This window comes from Lonchura striata, chromosome 11 (genome assembly GCF_046129695.1).
Source record: "Lonchura striata isolate bLonStr1 chromosome 11, bLonStr1.mat, whole genome shotgun sequence".
NCBI classification, from domain to species: domain Eukaryota; kingdom Metazoa; phylum Chordata; class Aves; order Passeriformes; family Estrildidae; genus Lonchura; species Lonchura striata.
In genome coordinates this window covers 17,063,820-17,081,526 of record NC_134613.1, presented here as the reverse complement: position 1 = coordinate 17,081,526, position 17,707 = coordinate 17,063,820, and the positions used below count along the sequence as shown (strand labels likewise).

Genomic DNA, 17,707 nt, shown 5'->3' with positions numbered 1-17,707 from the left:
AAAGCCTCAATGTGGTCACTTTGACAGGCCCAGGAGGTGGGCCAGTGCTCACAGGGTGTCTGTCCTACTAGTGGTGTTGATGCTGTCTGAAAACCAATGTGTTTTTGAGGCAAACCACGAGGTACAAAGAGGAGAGGCTCAGTAGGCTTGTAGGAATGCCCTGTTTTACTTTGTACAGTTGCTGGGTTTTCTAATCAAGACTATCTGATACACTGATGTCATGCTGGTAATGGTATAACTCTATATCAGCCTAATGGCACAATGGGTTTACAAAAGGAGCAGTATATGCAGAAATATGCATTCATGCTTGCTAATCCTTCATAAGCCTGTAATCCTGATTTTCTTTTCCAAATAATAAGTGAAGATCTATTAAGATCTATCCCTATCACTAGCTGCATGCTAAATTCCCCTCTTCCTGCCTGAGATCTGCAGTGTCCCCCCTGCAGGTGGTGGGGCAGGGGGTGACATGCCATCCCCACCAGCTCACAGCCCCATGGGGATTTTCCTTCACCTGTACCAGGGGGAGCACACAGAAGCAGCCACAGCTTCACAGCCATTCACCTTTCTGGAGGGTCTGAGGATGCCTTCTAGAGGGCATTCCTGCATCAAAAAGAAATATATTTATTCACAAACTTGCAAATAAGCAAGGGGATAACCAGCAGTGCTTGACAGCTTCCTCCATCCAGCCCTAGCATCCTCTTCTTGCCATTTGTGCCCCAGCACTGGCAAATCCCCACCTCCACCAGCACCCCCAGTCACAGACAGCTACTTCCCAAGACTCTTGGTATCAAACAACATTTCACAACCATTCGCCAGCCCCTTCACACAAACAACCTGGAAATAACCCTTTCAGGAGGGATAATGTAAAAGTCACTAATTACACAATTAATTTATTCTTTGGCACTAATAAAAAAAATGACTTTGTGTTACAAAGCAGAAGAAAAAAGAAGAATCTAAGGATTTATTTAATTAAAGCTACAATGTATTGAAAAAACAAGTAATTGTAATGGTACAGACAATGCTGAGATTGTATAATTAGTAATTAGTTACCTACAGAAATGATGCTTTATCTTCTTTAAAGCTATTCATTTTTCTTTTTCTTGTTTTTCTTTTTTTTTTTTTTTTTATTTGCATGCAATTGTCTTCAGGCAAATCATGGGAGCAAATTGCTGCATGGCACAGCAGCTACCAGCCTGGTTCTGTGTGCATTTTTACCTGTGGATAGAGGTGCTGTGTTGTCACCTTTCTTGTCCTGATCCCCACCAAGCAGCAGTCACAGAGCTCTCTGCCTGTAACAGCTGCACACAACACCAAAAGCCCTGCAAAAAATGAGCAGCAGGGCAAATTTTGACTCCAGCCATGAAGAGTCACTGGGCCAGAGCTGACAGGCAGAACAGCTACAGCCTTCTGTGGAGGGAGTCAAGGCACAGACTGTTAGCCCAGTGCTATATATATATGTTATGCTTATAAGTCCTGATGTTAACCAATGTTATATATATATTTTAAGTATTCATGTATTCACAGCCATAAAGGCCTTTTCTCTACTTGAGCTAAATTGTATAACCGTGACCTATTGTCCCAGAAGGCTTTTTATTCATGTTAAATGGGTACTGAGATTAGAGCACTCCTTGGTAGTAGGTACAGAAGTGTTCTGGAGGAGACAGGAGAAGATGGATGGTTGCATTGAGGCTCAGCACAGAAACCAAAAACAGGAGAACCAAGCAGCTCTGCAGCCCAGCTGCTCTGGCATCTGAAAAATCAGATGTGGAGCTGCAGTGGGGACAACAGTGCCCAGCACACACCACTCACTCTCTCACTCACTTACTTCACTCACTCACTCACATATCCCCAGTTGTGGTAGCTCCAACCTCCCATAGGGATCCCTCACCCCCCTCCAGTCCCATCTGTTCCTTGACCTGTGAGCCAGGGAGAGGGAGACAGGTTGGGCTCTGTCCATGGCAATGCCTCAAAGTGCTCCACGCTGCACCTCTGATGGGCTGCCCACCCTGCCCTGCCCCTCAGGGACAGCATTCCTGCTTTCCCTGGCACACAGCACAAGTGCTCACTGCCTCTCTGGTACCCACAGAGCTTCCAGCCCCACCACTGAGCACAGATGCACCCTGGCAGCTCCCAGTTAATATTCACAGGGAAACACAACCTCTCTGGAAAAAACTCTGCATCAGGTTCCTGCACCCTCATCCCTCCCTGCCCAGCCAGGACATCCCTGCAAATCACATCAGTGAGACTGGCAGCTCCCCTGCTCTGATCTTAACCTTTATCCAAGGCCAGGGAACCCCTCTGGCTTTGAGTCTCGTGGTCACACAGGCACAAGCAGTGAAATGTTCCTCGTCCGTCTGTTCATTCCCAGGGCGTGCCAAGGCCTCCCTCCAGTTCCTCAGAGACACGGCACCTCCACTCTCTCTCGGGAAGAAATCAGGACAAGGCAGGCCTGGGTGCTGGTGCCAGGATGCACAGTGACAGCCAGGGATGCTGGTGTCCCCTCACTGGCTGTGACACTTCAGTCACTCCGACACAGGGTGGAAGCGGCAGCGAGCTGGCTGCTGGCTGTTTCGCTGGTGCCAGATGGTGGATGAGATTAAAAGAATTTGATTTTCAAATAATCCATAAACCTGGCTGAGCTAATGTAGTTTCATATGCATTATCTTGTAATCCCAGGGAAGAGAACGTTTCAGAGCAAAGAGCCTTATTCTCCCTCCCTGCAAGGACTCTAACAAGCTAAAGATAATCTCCTTTTTGTTGGAAGGTGCTTACAGAGGACCTACAACACCCAGACTGTGGCACAGGGGCTGGCTCTGTGGCTCTCCTCTGGGAACAGGACAGCCAGGCACCTCGCACTGTGGATGCTGTCTTGTCCTGAGCTCCATAGAGGTGGGAACAGCATACAGCAGGGTCCAGGAACAAGGTGAATATGGACTCCTGGCCAATAAAGAAGGGATTTTGGTACTCCTGCCTCCTATCAGTGCATGGGAGAACATGCTGCTGCATCACTGGGGTAGAGTAGGATATACATATATTCCTCTAGGTGAGGTCACTTCTATGTGTACTTTTGGGGATAAGCCCCAAAGCCCAACCCAAGTAAATCAAAGGCATGCTGTGACAATCTGGAGAGAGGATCAGGCCCTCCCTAGTGACTAAGCCCCATAGCCAGAGTGTGGTGACCATCTCGCCCTTGCAAGGTGAGGGACAGCATGTGGTTGAAACCTCAACACTGCCCTCTCCAAAGTAACTGCTGCACAATTAGGCCTATAGGAAATTCATCCTAAGGGATTTCATTACTTCTTCTTGTTTGCATCAAACACACATGATCATTTTTTGCCTCTATCCCTATTCCATATGGATGCACTCCTATTCCTCCCTAACCCCTGCCCTGGACAGACCTCAGCACCTGCCCTCCATCCACCCTCTCTCCTCAGATGCTGCCTGCCTGCTCCCTGCCTCTTTTCCCTGCACTAGAAGCTCCTTGGATTTTCCTGCTACTTGTCAAGCCTCAGTGGAGCAAAGATGAGTGTCTGTCAATCACTGGGATCCTTCAACATGTGAGGTACAAGCTTGAACGCAGCAGTTAAAAATTGTTGATCCTTATTCCATGCTCCAGGTTCCCACGCTGGAGCATGCCAGAGCTAGAGCAGGAGGTTCTTCTAAGGGAAAAGGGAAATAAAACGCCACTGAAAGGATTTCCCAGTCACTGCCTGCCATCTAGTGCCTAGCACTGAGCTGTTTCATGGGCAGCAAGCAGCATCCACCTCCATCCTCAGGGGAATTTAGCTCTTAGATTGGAGCCAGCGACTTTTGAGCATCAAGCTCCCAGCACTGATAATTCCCTGCCATGCTCCTCACTCTGGGCCAAAGGCAGAGAATGGGTTTGGAGGCAAATAGTCTAAATCCTGGTGGGACCTATCAGGGAAAACAGCATGGGAGTGAGGAGAGGTGACGCTGTGTGCCTGCCTGGGTTGTGACACGATGCCCAGCTACAAGAAGCTAACTAAATGCAACACAGCTTGACTTGCTGCAAGCTGCTGCCTTCAAGGTCGTGTCATCATCGTCAGCACCTCCGATCAAAGCAGTGCACACAGGCATTGTGTGAAGAGTGCCACAGACAGGCTAAAAATAGGAAGACAAATGGAAGCATGAGGGAAAAGGGTGAAGGGTGAGGCTTATCAGCTGTGCAGGAGACTGAAAACTTAAGAAAATCAGGAAACAAACAAAAGTAATCAAGAAACACTGACTTTGTGACTTGGAATATTCTGGTGCTTGGACATACCTCTGAAGATTCCCAGTTCAATCCGTGGGCAGTCACTGCAGCAGGAACACAACCCCTGCCAAGCCCTTGTAGCTGGTGATTTTAACTTTGTCTTCAGGAAATCTCGGGAGCTGATGCTCTCCCTTCCTTTCTTCAGCAGGGATGTACCTGGAATCACCTTAGGGGGTGTCTGGCAGCTTCTTGTTCCTCTGAAAGGGTTCAGATAACTACCTACCCACAAGGACAGGAGAGAACAGGCAAGACAGGTACAGCTCACTATAATCCTATTTGCAGGCAGAGAAAATGAAGGGATATGAAATCCAGAAAGATCTGGGACAGGTAATGCCCATCTTGCTCACTGCCTCCTGCCCCTGGTAGCCCCAGAGCCTCCAGCATTCTGGTGGAAGGCACTGTCTGCTGCACCACACTCCCTAAGGAGGGACAAGACTGGATGTTGAGCTGTGAGTGCTGGTGGAGCAGAGCCTGAAAAGTGGGTCCCCATGGGTCCCACCCCCTAAAGTGGGGGACTCACTGCCCCTGCACACAGGGCACTGGTGGGATCAGACACCCTGAACGCCCAATTTCCCTCCTCTCCAAACCCCTCATGGCTTGGCTGCCCGCTCCCCACCGGGTCCTGCTTTCCTCAAGCTCATCCAACACTTGCAGCCTGTGCCACTTGGCAGAAGCACAGCTCGGGAAGCAGCTGCTGTTCTGCAGAGGGGAGCTCTGGGTCTGACCCAAACGGGCTGCACGGGGCATTTGGAAAGGGCAGGCGGGGCAGGGCAGCAGCTCTGAACATAGAACCAGATTTACTGATTTGCACATGGCTCCCATTTCCTCCGATGCGTCCAGAAAAGCAATAGGCAAAGTTAACAAAAGGATTACTCAGAATTCAAAAGCAAATGGGATTTGTGACCCATTATATTAACTAGGGGCTGGGGAAAGCTCTACAGAGAGAGAACACTGCCGGCAGGTCAGCAAACCAATTATTAAGAGCTCACAGATCACGAAACTAGATATATACACACATCATGATAAATCTCTATTCGCCTGCAGAAGCAGGACGCTGGCTGAGCAATCCTCCAAACCCAGTGTGTTTTTTCTATGTGCCCATTAAACCTGGATTATGCCTATTTTTTTTCCCAATAATTCACTCACCCCACAGGTTTACTGCTGAGGAATAACATTTGTGAGGGTAAAACCTGAAAGGCGAAATATAATGGGTATAATTACTTTGATAGATGAGAGAGAGCAGAAAGCAGGCAGGCAGCAGCAGTGCTGGCCCATGCCTCATGTCATGATGTCCCCAGACTCCATCTGCCCAGATGCCTGAGAGGAAGAGCAGCCCCTCAGACGATGATCTGCCTTTGACATCAACTCTCACCTTAAGCTCCAGTAGAGTTCAGCTTAAACTTCAAACTGTTAACTGAAAAATATTTTTCTCAACTCTTGCATCAGTTAATTGTGAAATTGGATGTTCAGCAGCCAGGTAAAGGGCCAGTTGCTGGCAGCACACAGACCTGCTCCTGGAGTGGGCTGTGATGGTGAGTCCTAAAGCCTTGCATTCTCTCCATAGAGGCTTTGTTGCTGTGCCTCGGTTTTGAAGCTTCATTTTAATATTGCTGAAAGACCCTTCATAATTCAATTGAGAAATGCCCTTGGGTCTTCAAGCATTGCTTATGAAGTCCTGACAAAGGAGTTTATACCCCACAAGATCTGTTAGGGAAAAGTATCCTTGACAGCAAAACTGTAGCTGGAACTACCTGAAGGGGCTTCCTGCTGTCAGCATTTTACACTCACCTCAAAAATTCCTGGCTTTCCTTCTTGAGGGATTGATGTCAAGGATTGGGTAGAACAAAGCTTCTGGGGAAATTTGACCCTGAGTACAAGTTCCCCATCCCTTATTTTATATCCATTCTTACTTTTGCAGAGATTCACTCAAGCCTTGCCTCCTGACTGCCCCACTCTGTGTCTTTCCAACATGCTGGTTACACCAACCCACAGGGGTTTCACAAGAAAAGGGAGGGAAAAGTGTCCTCAAAAAAAAAAAAAAAAAAAAAAAAAAAAAAAAAAACCATGGGATCTAGTCCACTCATGTCACTGGTGACCTCAAGCAGATTTCCCACACTCCCACACAACTTTCTGCTGGGTCTCTGGGCTACCATGAGCAGAGCAGGGAAGGGCAGCACATGCACAAAAAAATACTTCCAAAGAGAGATCCCTTCCAACACAAGAATGGGAGCTTGAGCATAAAGGCAATAAATGCTGCTGGAAATTATTCATCTTCCAGGACAGGGAGTGAGCCCAAAGGCTGCAACCAGCTGGGACAGCACAATTGTCATCCTCCCTGAGCCAGCTCACCCCTGGCCTGGCAGTCAGGGATGCCTCAGGATGCTACCTGTACCCCCAGCACACATCCCTGCTCAAGGCTGTATTTGGGAGAATAGCATCTCTCCTCCTACAGGTTTTCAGAGAGCAGGAAGAGGTGTAGCCCGTGACCCCAAAAGCCTCTCCTGGCTCTGCATGTATTTATCTTCCCAATTTTGAAGTCCTTCATTGCCTGGGGCCAGCCAGATGGAGAAACAGGCAGCAGCTTCCCATTACGTGAGAAAGTGTGAGGTTCTGAACAGTTCACACTGTATCACAAAACGTATGAGCAGGGCTCTGCTTAGAGAGCACCAACCCCCAAAACTTACACAGACAAGGAAGGATACCAGCAGGGGAACAATTTTGTAAAAGTAAAGGAAAACTATCTGTGAAGCTGAAAAATGCTTTTATTAGGACTTGTTATTTCTTCTCCACTGGAGGGGAGTGCTAGCGTCAACTTGCCACAAAGGAAACCTTCATCTCTCTCTCCTAACATGGTGGCTTAAGCAATGGCTCAGATGCCAGTGCTTTAGAATGCAACTGCTCCTTCCATTTGTGTCTGCTACTGGAGACTTTTAGCAACAGCTGCTGGACTGCATCACACCAGGGTCAGGACATCTTCAGATGGTTCCTTCCCCCTTGAAGACAGAAAGGATGAGACTTCTTGTTTATGACCCTCAAGAATGGAAGCATCCTGTGCCAAAAATGGCTTTGAGGACAGAAAGCCTCTGCAGCCTGTGCAGCCAGGAGCCTCCTCTCTGGTGTGCACAGGCAGGAGTGTGTAACAGCAGCACCAATCTTACCTGGGACTGCTTAGATAACCTCACACGGCTGCTCTCAAAGTGAGGAGTTACAGGTCCTTCCCAAATCTCCTCTCTCCAGTGCACGCTTCACAGGAGAGCTCTTCAACTGATCTCACAGTGCCTTGCACTGAAGAGCCACAACAAACTCAGTTGCTTTCCCAAGCACCTGCTGCAGCTTCAGGTTCTGGCAGATCTCATGTGAGGGGGCCTTTGTCAAGGTGAAAAAAACCCTCCAGGGTTTGAGCACAAAGAAGTTCCAGCCTCCCTCAACACCCAAACACTCTGGTGGACCTCCATCATATTTGCAAGGGGAGTTTTGTGTTTCATGTCCAACAGAAAATGCTCCCCCTGCTCTTTGGGCTGGACTGCAGCAGCTTTCACAGCCACAACTCCACAGGTTTCCTCTGCTCTCTCAGGAAAGGCTCTCAGGCTTTGTGCTGCCCTTTCAGCAGTTACCAGCAAAATAGATCCCACCAGCCTGCTCAGACTTCTGCAGCTCTGAGAATAGGTTCACACCGAGTGGCCTGCAGCCACCAAGTTCCCAAAGGCAAAGAACAGCCTCAGTGACCTACTGGAGGTGTTTGGGAGTAGAGGAAATGAGAAGACTCAAACCATCCTCTAGGATCTTCCAGGTTCCCTCTTCCCAAGGCTGGAGAAGAAAAGAGACCACACAGAAGAATTGAGCAAAACCCTCCGAGTTGCAGGATCGGTGATTGTTTGCAGCAACTGGCTGAGTGGCTTTAAATAAAATAAACTACAGGAAAAATAAAAAATAATTTAGATAAATAAATAAAAGCTGCTGCTCCCACACAGGCTGTGAGCAGGATTTTTTATTCCAGGTGATGAGAAAAAAACCTATTCAGCTTTCAGAAAAGACCAAGCTTCTCACACACATGCTACCTGTAAGGTCTGAGGACAAGGAAAAGACATTTTAAAATGAAGGATGCTGTTGATTCTGACCTTTCCACTGCTGAAGGAGCTACACATCTCTCAGCACAGACAATGCCCAAAGACTTGCAGCTTGAGTAATCCAGAAATAGGAACTGCCTGAATCTGAAGATCAGCAAGGTTTCAGTACAGCCTTTTCTTTCATTTGTTCTCTGTCTTTTGGGGGCAAGCACAGATTAAACAGCATTTTCTATTCTTTGAAAGCTTTGTCCCAGCAATACAAAACCTTGGTGTGGGAAACAGGGCAGACTCTTTAGCTAAGGGCATGCCTTAAGCTTGTGGCCACAAGGGCTTTGCTGCATCTTCTGGAGCCAGTGACAGCCTGAAACAAGAGTGGCAGAGAAAACCTCTACTGACTGCACCCATGCCCCCCACAGGAGGGACACAGCCCGAGGGTAAGGACTCACCTTCCTTCAAGCTTCCAGTCCTGGAGAAGGCAACAGGCCTCCTTTCAGCAGTGCTGACCTCAGGGAGCAGCCAAAAATCTGCAGTCTTTCAGGCACGTGTTCTGCTCCACATTTATTTCCTCTTTGCCACTGATCTCTGCTGCAGACTCAGCCTCCTTGCCAGGCCTGTGAGGATGCTTCCAGGAACCAAGTTTTGTTGGTAATTTATGGCAAACCTGCAGCTCCCAAACTGTCCAGCATTGGAAAACAGAAGGTTGCTGTGCTACCCCAATGGCTTGCAGAGTGATTAAGGATAACTTTGAGGCCTGGAGCTCAACAGCTCCCAAAGGATTGATAAAGTACATACAGCAATCTCCAGTTCCACCTCTGGAGTCCAAACCCTCTCCAGATGATTTATGACAGTTATTTCCTCCCTCTCCCCCTGCTGCTGCAGGAAGCTCATTCCCTGCAAGGTCCAGCATCACTCTTGACTACTGAACAGCAACATTTACAACCAGAAAAATCCTCCAGCAACAGAATCAGCCCCAGAGGGCCAAGACAGCACCACACAAGCCCAGGATAGATCTTCTAATAAAGAAACTGGGGTAATAGGGTCAGGCTACCTGAGGCAGGCCCAGCTGTGCTGGTTAGCAGTGCTGGCCTGATGCAGTGGGAATGGGAGCCAAGAATTCCCTAGACACCTTTGAGGCTGCTCCCATGAGACTGCAATGCTAAAGCACCTTCCCCTCCCAGGGAAAAAGAGCCTCCCAGCCCAGGCAGAGAGCAGATGCTGTTGCTGTTATCCTCCCTCAGTGTCTGTTGCTGTAACCTGAGGCTCACAGGGAGGCAGTGTAAGTGGGAAGGCAGCTGCCCATTCCTCATGGATCCATGTCCTCCACGGCCACTGTGCATCACAGATTCCAGGCCAGAGGCAGCTAACACTAGCAGTTAATAAGCTGTGAATATCCCTGCTTACATCTGCCCAGAAACACATCTTGTCCTGGCTGGTGTTCAGGAGAGTCGGTTCCCACCTGGACACACAGATAACCCTCCAGTGCTGCTCTTATCAGAGAGCAGGTACTAGTGATAAGCATTAGCTATAGCAAGGAGAAACCCTCTGAGGTTGAGCCTGTGACAGGAATCTGGAGAGGAAAGCAAACCTTCTGGGTACCACAGCCCCAGGGAACCACACTCCTGGGAGAGGAAAGGATCACAACATGCATCTCCAGAAGAGGTGGAGGAGGAAAATTCAACAAGAGCAAAGAACTCCCTCAGGAAAGCTTCACTTCCGAGTATAGATTTTAATATTTATTCAGTACAGGGCCAGTGAAGAGAACTGGGAAATAAGGCAAAGGCAAATTATCCTCCAGAGCCCAAGTGAACATCTCATACACCCAGACCATGCAAAGCAGCAGCTGTGCTCCTCCCTGGAGCCACATCCCACATCCTCCCCATCTGCTGGAGCACAGGCCATTGCTCACAAGTCCAGGAGGAATCGATTGACTTTTTTCAGGTATTCTGACTTCAGGTAATCTCCCAGCTCCTTCTTTGTGACCCACAGGTAATCTGCCTTCAGCTCTGCCTGGGACAAATCACTGCTTTGGAGGAAGGCTTTGAAGAAGAAGACTTTGGCTCCCACGTTATTCTCAGTTCTGATGGCCCTGGGGAATTTATACTTGTAAATCCCATATGGTGCATTCCCCAGGACTTTGGCTTGAATGCGATCTCCTGCAAGAAGCCAGCAATGCAAGAGAGAGTAAGACATAAGAACACAGAACAACAATAACTGCTCTCCTGTATAACAACAACACAGCATAAGCCATTCCTTGTAAGTGGTTCAGACTGACTGTTCCCTCTTTGGCAGAAATACTGACAGCTGTGAAAAAACTGTGGTTTGTTCTCATGAAAAAACAGCTCATTTGGAGACCAGAGAGTCCTCGCAGAGCAGGAGAGAGAGGAAGGGAAGGAGAGGGTATCCAGCTTTACCAATCCTGAGTGAAAAGCAAGGACACGTGTTGGCCATCATCACCCATCTGCCACAAAAACTACCACAGGGCAACAAGAGGGAAAGATAAGCCCAAAACAATCCCAGACATTCAGGGATGGTGAGGTGTATGGTGATACCCCAAAATGGCCCACGATGGCCAGACATAGCACTGCTGCTGCTGGGCTGATCCCAACTCCCAATGTGCCAGCCCTCTGGCGTGAAATGCCCTTTCCCAGCAGATGGGAAAAGATTTCACTACAGCAGATGGCAAATATCCCTCAGACAGGGCACTGGAAGAAAACCACTGGACAAACAGGAGGGAGGGTCAAGCTACACACCCAAAAACGTAGCCATGGCTCGCTCAGCTGTGCTCCGTAGCGTCTCTCCAGGCTGCCACTCCACTTGAGGCAGGAGCCACAGCTCCTGGTTACCAATTTTCTGTTTCACCAGAAACATCAGGTTGCTGTCCAGCTTCCTGTTCAACGACGTTCGATCATTGCTTTTATCAGCATCTGCCAAAAGCCAACACAGGCTGGAAACAAAGTCTCCTGGCAGCATGCTCTGACTCCCTGGGTTATCAACTCTCTGTGCCTCCCACCCAGAAACAACACACAAATATGGATACATGGAATAAGACAAAAATGTAGACAGGAATGCTCGCAGTCACTCTAGAAGTCATTGCAGGATTTAGCTGCTGTTGTCCTTTCCAGAAGGACTCTATAATAAGCAGACTAGATCTCCACCTTGACAAAAATCAAGAGCACTAAGCAGAGCTTGGGAACCAAATGACCAAACATTTCTCTTGTCTGGAAACCACATCTATGTTCACCACCTTGCCCTGGTGAACACACACTTTTTTGCAGCACAGGAACACTGATTTCCCTGTCAAGACTGTTAATTGCACATGTGCTGCCACAGAGTCAAGACTCTCTTTAAAACAAACAAAAAAAGAAATCCAAAAATGTCTTCCTTCTACTGAATTGCACTCTGGCAAACAATCTGGGTGTTCTCACCCACCACAAACTCCAAGCTGTACCTGTTATCCGCGGGGCAGCTTTGAACTGCAGGAACTTCTGCTCCCACTTCTCCTCCAGGTCTTGAGCCATGATGACCGTCTTGCCATGAGCTTCATCCTCGTCATACGAGCTTTCCATCTTCCTCTTGAGCTGCTCCTCCTCCTCCAGCTTACGCATTTCGTGATCTGAATAGAGGCTCTTCTCCAGCTCTATCTAGAAGAGCAACATAAAAAAGCCTTCTTAAGTGCTTCTTAAACCACAAGCACTATATTAGCAAGCAAAATTACATTATTTCCAATTCAGTAAAAGTAAGGCAATAGGAATTTCCTGAGGTTGAGCAGGGCTTCCCTGCTTGCAGCAGGAGTGTGTGACAGGGGCACCAACACCATGGAGGATGTGAAAAATGCCAATCACTTGGTTTTCAAAATTTTTAAAAGTTTAATAATAATAAAATTATTTTAAAAATTGTAATACAATTAGAGTAATAAAATTTAAGTTAGTACCATTCAAGACAATAAAAAGCAAAGAATTACGGACATCTGGATGCTCTCAGACACTAAGTCACGAAAAGCATACCTTGTGACCAAAGGAATAACCTTAAAAGCAATAGCCTGTTGCATATTCATATATCTCATACATGATGCATAAATTCCTTGCAAATTAAGAACTTTTCTGGTTTTTGTCAGCTTGTTCTCCTCAATCTTGGTGGTTCCAAAAAGATGGAGAAAAGGTGGAAGAATGTTTGTTTTTTCTGATAAGGAGGCAGCAACTTTTTATGGGCCCCCTTTGCTGACATCTATATGTGAAGAGTTTTTTGATTATTTCATCTTCTCGCTTGAGCTTGCAACAAATCCTATATCGCAGAGTTTCTATTTTAACATGATGTTGTAACCTAAAACTGTATTTAACACACTACTTAAGAGAATTAATACAGCACAACTTCCTAACATTACACATACAATACTCATTGTAACATTTGCGAAAAGCCAATCATAAAATAGGCATTTCTCACAGAGGGAACACCACCAAGACCCACCAGACGTGGTGCAAAATCGCACGCAGAGCAACATCGCAGACGGTGCGTGCAAGGCCAGCAGCCCCTGACGCTGCTGTCCCCTCATGCCTGAGGGCGCCACTTCCCACCGACACCCCCGCGCACACACACAAATCCTACACATCTCCTTCTACCTGCTCCATGAGCGCCGCCACCTCTTCCTCCTCCTTTTCCAGAGGCTGCGTGATTCGGGGAAGCCTCAACAAGCACATCGCCCCGAAAAGCTTCCACGGGCGGTGCGCGGCAGCGCTGCAAACCTCTGGAGCGGTGCAAACCCCCCGGGCGGTGCCAACACCCGGAGCGCTGCAAAACCCCCGAGAGCTGCAAAACCCCGGAGCGGTGCCGGCCCCCCGAGAGCTGCACACCCCCCGAGAGCTGCCGGCCCCCCGAGAGCTGCACACCCCCCGAGCGCTGCACACCCTCCGAGCGGAGCCCGCCGCCCGCCGCGCCAGGGCCGCCGCGGCCCGCGCCCCGCACGGCGCCGCCATGTCCCCTCCTCGCTCCCGGCGTGCTCCGCGGCGCCGCTCCCCGCCGGAGCCGGAGCCGCCGCCATCAGCGCGGCCATGGCGCTGGCCGGGCTGCGCCTGCTGGGCTGGGGGTGAGCGGAGAGAGGGCGGGACGGGCTGTGGGAGCGCGGGGGCAGCGGGGAGGGCTCCCTCTGGGCGAGGTGTGCGCTGGGGTTCCGCGCTGTCGCTCAGCCGGTCTGCCCCTCTCTCACGGCTGTCTCCCGCAGGGCCCGCGCCGCCGCCGCCCGGTGCCGCGGGCTCCGCTGCGGCGCGCCGGGGCTGCGGGCCGGCGCGGCTGCCGAGGAGCCGGAGAAGCAGAGCGAGGCCGAGCAGAGGTGAGAGCCGAGGCCAGGCCGCGCCGGGAGGCCGCTGCCATCTGCCGCTTGCTGCGAGGTTTTATCGCCCGCCGCGGGTTTGCAGCCGTGCGTGGGGAGGGAGCCGCTTGACTCAATCAAAAACGCAGCTTGCGCTTTTCGGAGGCTTGATCCCTTCTTCCTTCGTTTCCCCATGTGAGACGAAACTTTATAATACTTTAAGAGCGAGGCCTGATAATTCTTACTTTGCTCCTTAGCGCCTTAATCCTGCAGAGGAACTCCATGAGATGGGATGGCAAGGTTTATGAAGAGGTCCCGATAGCTCACATCAAAGCAACGTACAACAAGTAAGAAAATGAGCTGCTCCATTCCTGCTCTCGTGCGAAATAAAAGCCTAGAACCCGGGGTTTGCCCTGTCATCATTTTGATCTAAAGATTCAAAGAAAAACAGCCAAGGGGACGATGTTCATGGTTGGGAATATGATACTGATTTAAACCTCAACGCTGTTCAGGGAGCATAACTGTTCTTGGAGTGTCTTAAAAGCAATGAGATTGTTTTTATATATTATGATTACATTCTGATATAAATAATCAGATGCTGATAGGTTTAACAGCAGGTTACTTCCCACTAGCCCACTGCTTCAGCACAATTTCTGTACAGGTGTTAAAAAAATTATCATATTCTCCATGAGACAATTGTGTTTCATCAGTGATTGCTCCTGTGATATGTTGCTGCTTAAAGCTCTTTCAAGTTCTAGAAGTGTTTTGTGCATTTTTTTTTTTTTTAATATCAGAGATCAAATGCAGTAAGAGGTGGACCTGAAAGGACCAAATTTGGTCTGAGGTGTACTTAGATAAGGCACACCATCTCCAGAAAGGTTCTGCCTGGGTCTGTAAGATGACCAGGTCACTGCTGGGTGGTCTCTGCAGTGAGTTTAAGTGAGATACTTTGAAAGGGAGATCCAAGTCCTGCAGTCAGCTGTGCCAGTAAAGTGAGCGAAAAACTGGAGAATAAAGCTTTGTTCCAGCTTGCTTCTTCCCCTTGCCCCTGTCCCACAGCACGCACATCCAGGTGGTGAGCTTTGACAACCAGCCGTTCTCCCGCACGTCCTGCGGCACGGAGGGCTTCCAGAACGCCAAGAAGGGCACTGCCATTGCAGCGCAGACCGCGGCCATGGCAGCGGCAGTGGTGAGTCCCCACCGTCATCCCCACCTCTGACTGCCTGCCCCGTACCTGGGCACAGCCCTGGCTCGCAGGCAGCACTGTGGTGCTGGAGCAGTGTCCCATGTTTTGTTTGCACACAGACAAAGTGTTTGAAAGAGCTGTTAGAAGTGCCCCAAGTGGGAGCTGAGCTGTGCAGGTTGCAATTGGAAGTTTGTGATTGTAACTTGGAGCCTGTCCTTTCCTAGTGCCGGTCTGTATAGCCTCCTGTTTTCCTAAGTGAACATTTCTCAGTCATTTGGGGAATGTAGACCCTGAATCAGCAGCAGTTCAAGTTTTGCCTCATAGGGGACTGAAAGTAGCTGTAGTTATTGTCTGGATATTTTATATCTGCTCTCTGCCACAGAACTGAGCTCCAGCCAGCAGTTCCAGTCAGAGAAAGTGATGTTCTTGCACCTGTAGTTTCCAGGCACATATGGTTCGTTGTAACTCTTTATAAGAAAAACCATGTGGGTGTCCAGGTGGAGGAGATGAGGCTGGCTGTGTCACGATCCTCATTACAGCTGAATGAGGCAAAGTCAAACGGAAAATCCTTACCCTAAATTAGGTGGAATGGAACTCACTTCAGCCTTTCATGCCACAGGAGTTTGGTGCCAGTGCTGGCCAGCAGCTTATTGTGGCTGACTCAGAGGGATATAAGAACATCTTCACTATTAATCTGTGCTCCTTGGAGCCTCATAATAGCTGCATAGCTGTGCTTGGACAGATTTAGTCTGTCACTGTTGAAGTAGTTAGTATGTTAATTGCACTAGAGCGCAATGAGAAAGAGAGCCAGAGGATCTCCCTCCACGTGGTGGCAGCAGGGCTGTGCTGTACAGCAGTTTGTACAATTTCCAATTTGAAACCCCCTAGAATTTTTGCCCTGGAGGTGTAGACTCCTGCACAGCAAATCTAAAGCTTGCCTGCTCTCTCATTTACCCTCCAGAAAGAATCCACTGCTCACAGGGGAAAAGTGGCCACATTCGAGAAGGGAAAACAACTTAGAGTTAGTCATTGTTAGTCCCTTGCCACTTCACTCACGTATCCATGGATATGTCCTTTTTTGCTCTGGCATTAGGTCACAGATAGTTTGATTTTAGAGCTTTCTCTGTGTGCAGAGCTCACAGTCTAGCATGGAAGTTCTCTTGAACTGCCAAGGCCATACCCCATACCCCCTTTGCTTTTAGTGTCTCTGCAGTAATCCCCATGTATGTCTTCTGTATTTATTACTACCTAATCTTTATTTTTTACTTAAATACTATTATGAAAATGAAAGACACCAGGGGAGTCAGAGTTTATGTCAGAGAGAACACTAACCAGTTGTTCTTTTCACAGAAGGCACGTGGGAAGGGCGTACTGCACGTGCGAGTTATTGTGAAAGGACTGGGACCAGGACGCAAAGTAGGTGTTGGAGTTTCTTTTCCATACTTTATTTTCTCAGCTGTCATGGATGTTTTCTAAACTCAGGCTGGTTTCAATTAACTTGGTTTTTCTGAAGCTGATAAAAAGGATTCCTCATCCAAGTGCCCAGTAATGAATTTTTATAGTCATTACAATTTTTGAGTAATACCTTGTTGGAGGTAGAATAAAAGCTGTATTTGGGGATTCTTATGGCTAAAGTAGGAAAATCAATGGGAATGCTTTAGAAAGGACTAGAGCAGAGAAGTTAAACCAGTTTCTGATATGAGTTACTTATTTTTAAGAATTAAGAAGTGAGAAGAATTGGAACATGTTGATTTTCAGGTGGAGGATGAAACATTTGCCCTGAGCTTTTTCTGTGTGTTGATAACTGTCATCTGCTGTGTCATTGCAGGCTGCCATCAAGGGGCTGACGATGGGAGGTTTGGAGATCATCTCCATCACCGACAACAGCCCGGTCCCCCACAACGGCTGCCGCCCACGGAAAGCCAGGAGAGTGTGAGGGGCAGTGCAAGGGACACGCAGCTTTCAACATCAGTTCATCAGGGACTGAGTCAAATGTTGCTTCTGTGACTGATTCTGGAAGGCCACCTTCCCTGGAAATACTTGTTAAGGGAAGCTTGGATAGACCATGCTGAGCCTTGAAAATGCAGGAGGTAGAAGCTACTGGTGAAAGCAGGAATCCATGTATTCCCTTAGTGGGAAGCCTCTTGTCTACAAAGTTTGTTGATTAAAATGTTGGTCTTTTGACAGCCATTCCTGCTGTGTTCCCAGAAGTATTTTGGCTTATTACTGCCTTTCAACTGCTCTCTTCCTCTTACCACCGTATGTGGCTCTTGTCTAGCCCTCCATGCCATTAGTGCCCTTGTCAGGCAGAAGGAGAGCCTGAGATCTCGATCTCCTTGTAGTCATTGTAGTAAACAACTGCACAGTCAGGTCATCTTCCTTCCCTATTTGTCTCACTGCTCACATTGGGAAACAAGGCATGGGTTAACTCTTCCCTCTGGCTCACAGAGCTACGTGTGCCCTATGAGAGGCAGCTCTTCCTGTTCACAGAGCACCAGCCTGGATCCATTCCTGCCAAGGATCTGTTGCAGTGCTTTGTTTCACCCAGGCTGTACTGACCTGCCACTGCTCTTGGCAAAGGAAAGCACCTCACTTTCTAAAGGGGCTGCTGGGATCTTGCCAGGTTTGATGCTTGCAGTCTCTGGCCCTGCCTTGTGCACCACAAACTGGATTTTCCAGGGTCCTGGGGAAAGCAAGCAGGGGTTAGTAGGCCTAAGGAATAATGAAATGCTGCCAAGGAGATACAAAGCACTTAAGTCTTGAACTGTACCCCTGTGTATCTACAAGCAGCAGGAGCGTGTTGTGGGTCTGTGATGTATTATTGCTGTCCCAGCTCCGTCCAGAATTTCTGCCAAGGAAATATTTCAGGAGCATTAAGC

General features: G+C 48.6%; 2 protein-coding genes across 2 annotated transcripts; one reads left to right on the top strand and one right to left on the bottom strand.

Moving 5' to 3' along the window:
- Nucleotides 1–10,051: 10,051 nt before the first annotated feature.
- On the bottom strand, nucleotides 10,052–13,150 carry MRPL46 (mitochondrial ribosomal protein L46). The gene is made up of 4 exons (XM_021537402.2): nucleotides 12,957–13,150; nucleotides 11,789–11,981; nucleotides 11,091–11,264; nucleotides 10,052–10,493 (listed from the first exon to the last, which is right to left on the bottom strand). The coding sequence occupies exons 1-4, from the start codon at nucleotides 13,032–13,034 to the stop codon at nucleotides 10,243–10,245; spliced, it is 696 nt and encodes a 231-aa protein (XP_021393077.2). The 5' UTR covers nucleotides 13,035–13,150; the 3' UTR covers nucleotides 10,052–10,242.
- A 235-nt stretch (nucleotides 13,151–13,385) lies between these two features.
- On the top strand, nucleotides 13,386–17,018 carry MRPS11 (mitochondrial ribosomal protein S11). The gene is made up of 6 exons (XM_077786009.1): nucleotides 13,386–13,420; nucleotides 13,490–13,663; nucleotides 13,900–13,989; nucleotides 14,702–14,831; nucleotides 16,179–16,244; nucleotides 16,657–17,018. Exons 1-6 carry the CDS (start codon nucleotides 13,386–13,388, stop codon nucleotides 16,762–16,764), a joined length of 603 nt encoding a protein of 200 aa, XP_077642135.1. The 3' UTR covers nucleotides 16,765–17,018.
- The last annotated feature ends 689 nt before the right edge of the window (nucleotides 17,019–17,707 follow it).

Excerpts from the sequence above, each read along its gene's own strand:
- MRPL46 (XM_021537402.2), bottom strand. The coding sequence starts at position 13,034 with ATGTGCTTGTTGAGGCTTCCCCGAATCACGCAGCCTCTGGAAAAGGAG. Across the intron at positions 11,265-11,788 it reads AGCTGCCCCGCGGATAACAG|ATGCTGATAAAAGCAATGAT; the intron begins GTACAGCTTGGA and ends GGCTTTTGGCAG. Across the intron at positions 10,494-11,090 it reads AGCCATGGCTACGTTTTTGG|GAGATCGCATTCAAGCCAAA; the intron begins GTGTGTAGCTTG and ends GGCTTCTTGCAG.
- MRPS11 (XM_077786009.1), top strand. The coding sequence starts at position 13,386 with ATGGCGCTGGCCGGGCTGCGCCTGCTGGGCTGGGG. Across the intron at positions 13,664-13,899 it reads CAGAGCGAGGCCGAGCAGAG|CGCCTTAATCCTGCAGAGGA; the intron begins GTGAGAGCCGAG and ends TTTGCTCCTTAG. Across the intron at positions 16,245-16,656 it reads GACTGGGACCAGGACGCAAA|GCTGCCATCAAGGGGCTGAC; the intron begins GTAGGTGTTGGA and ends GTGTCATTGCAG.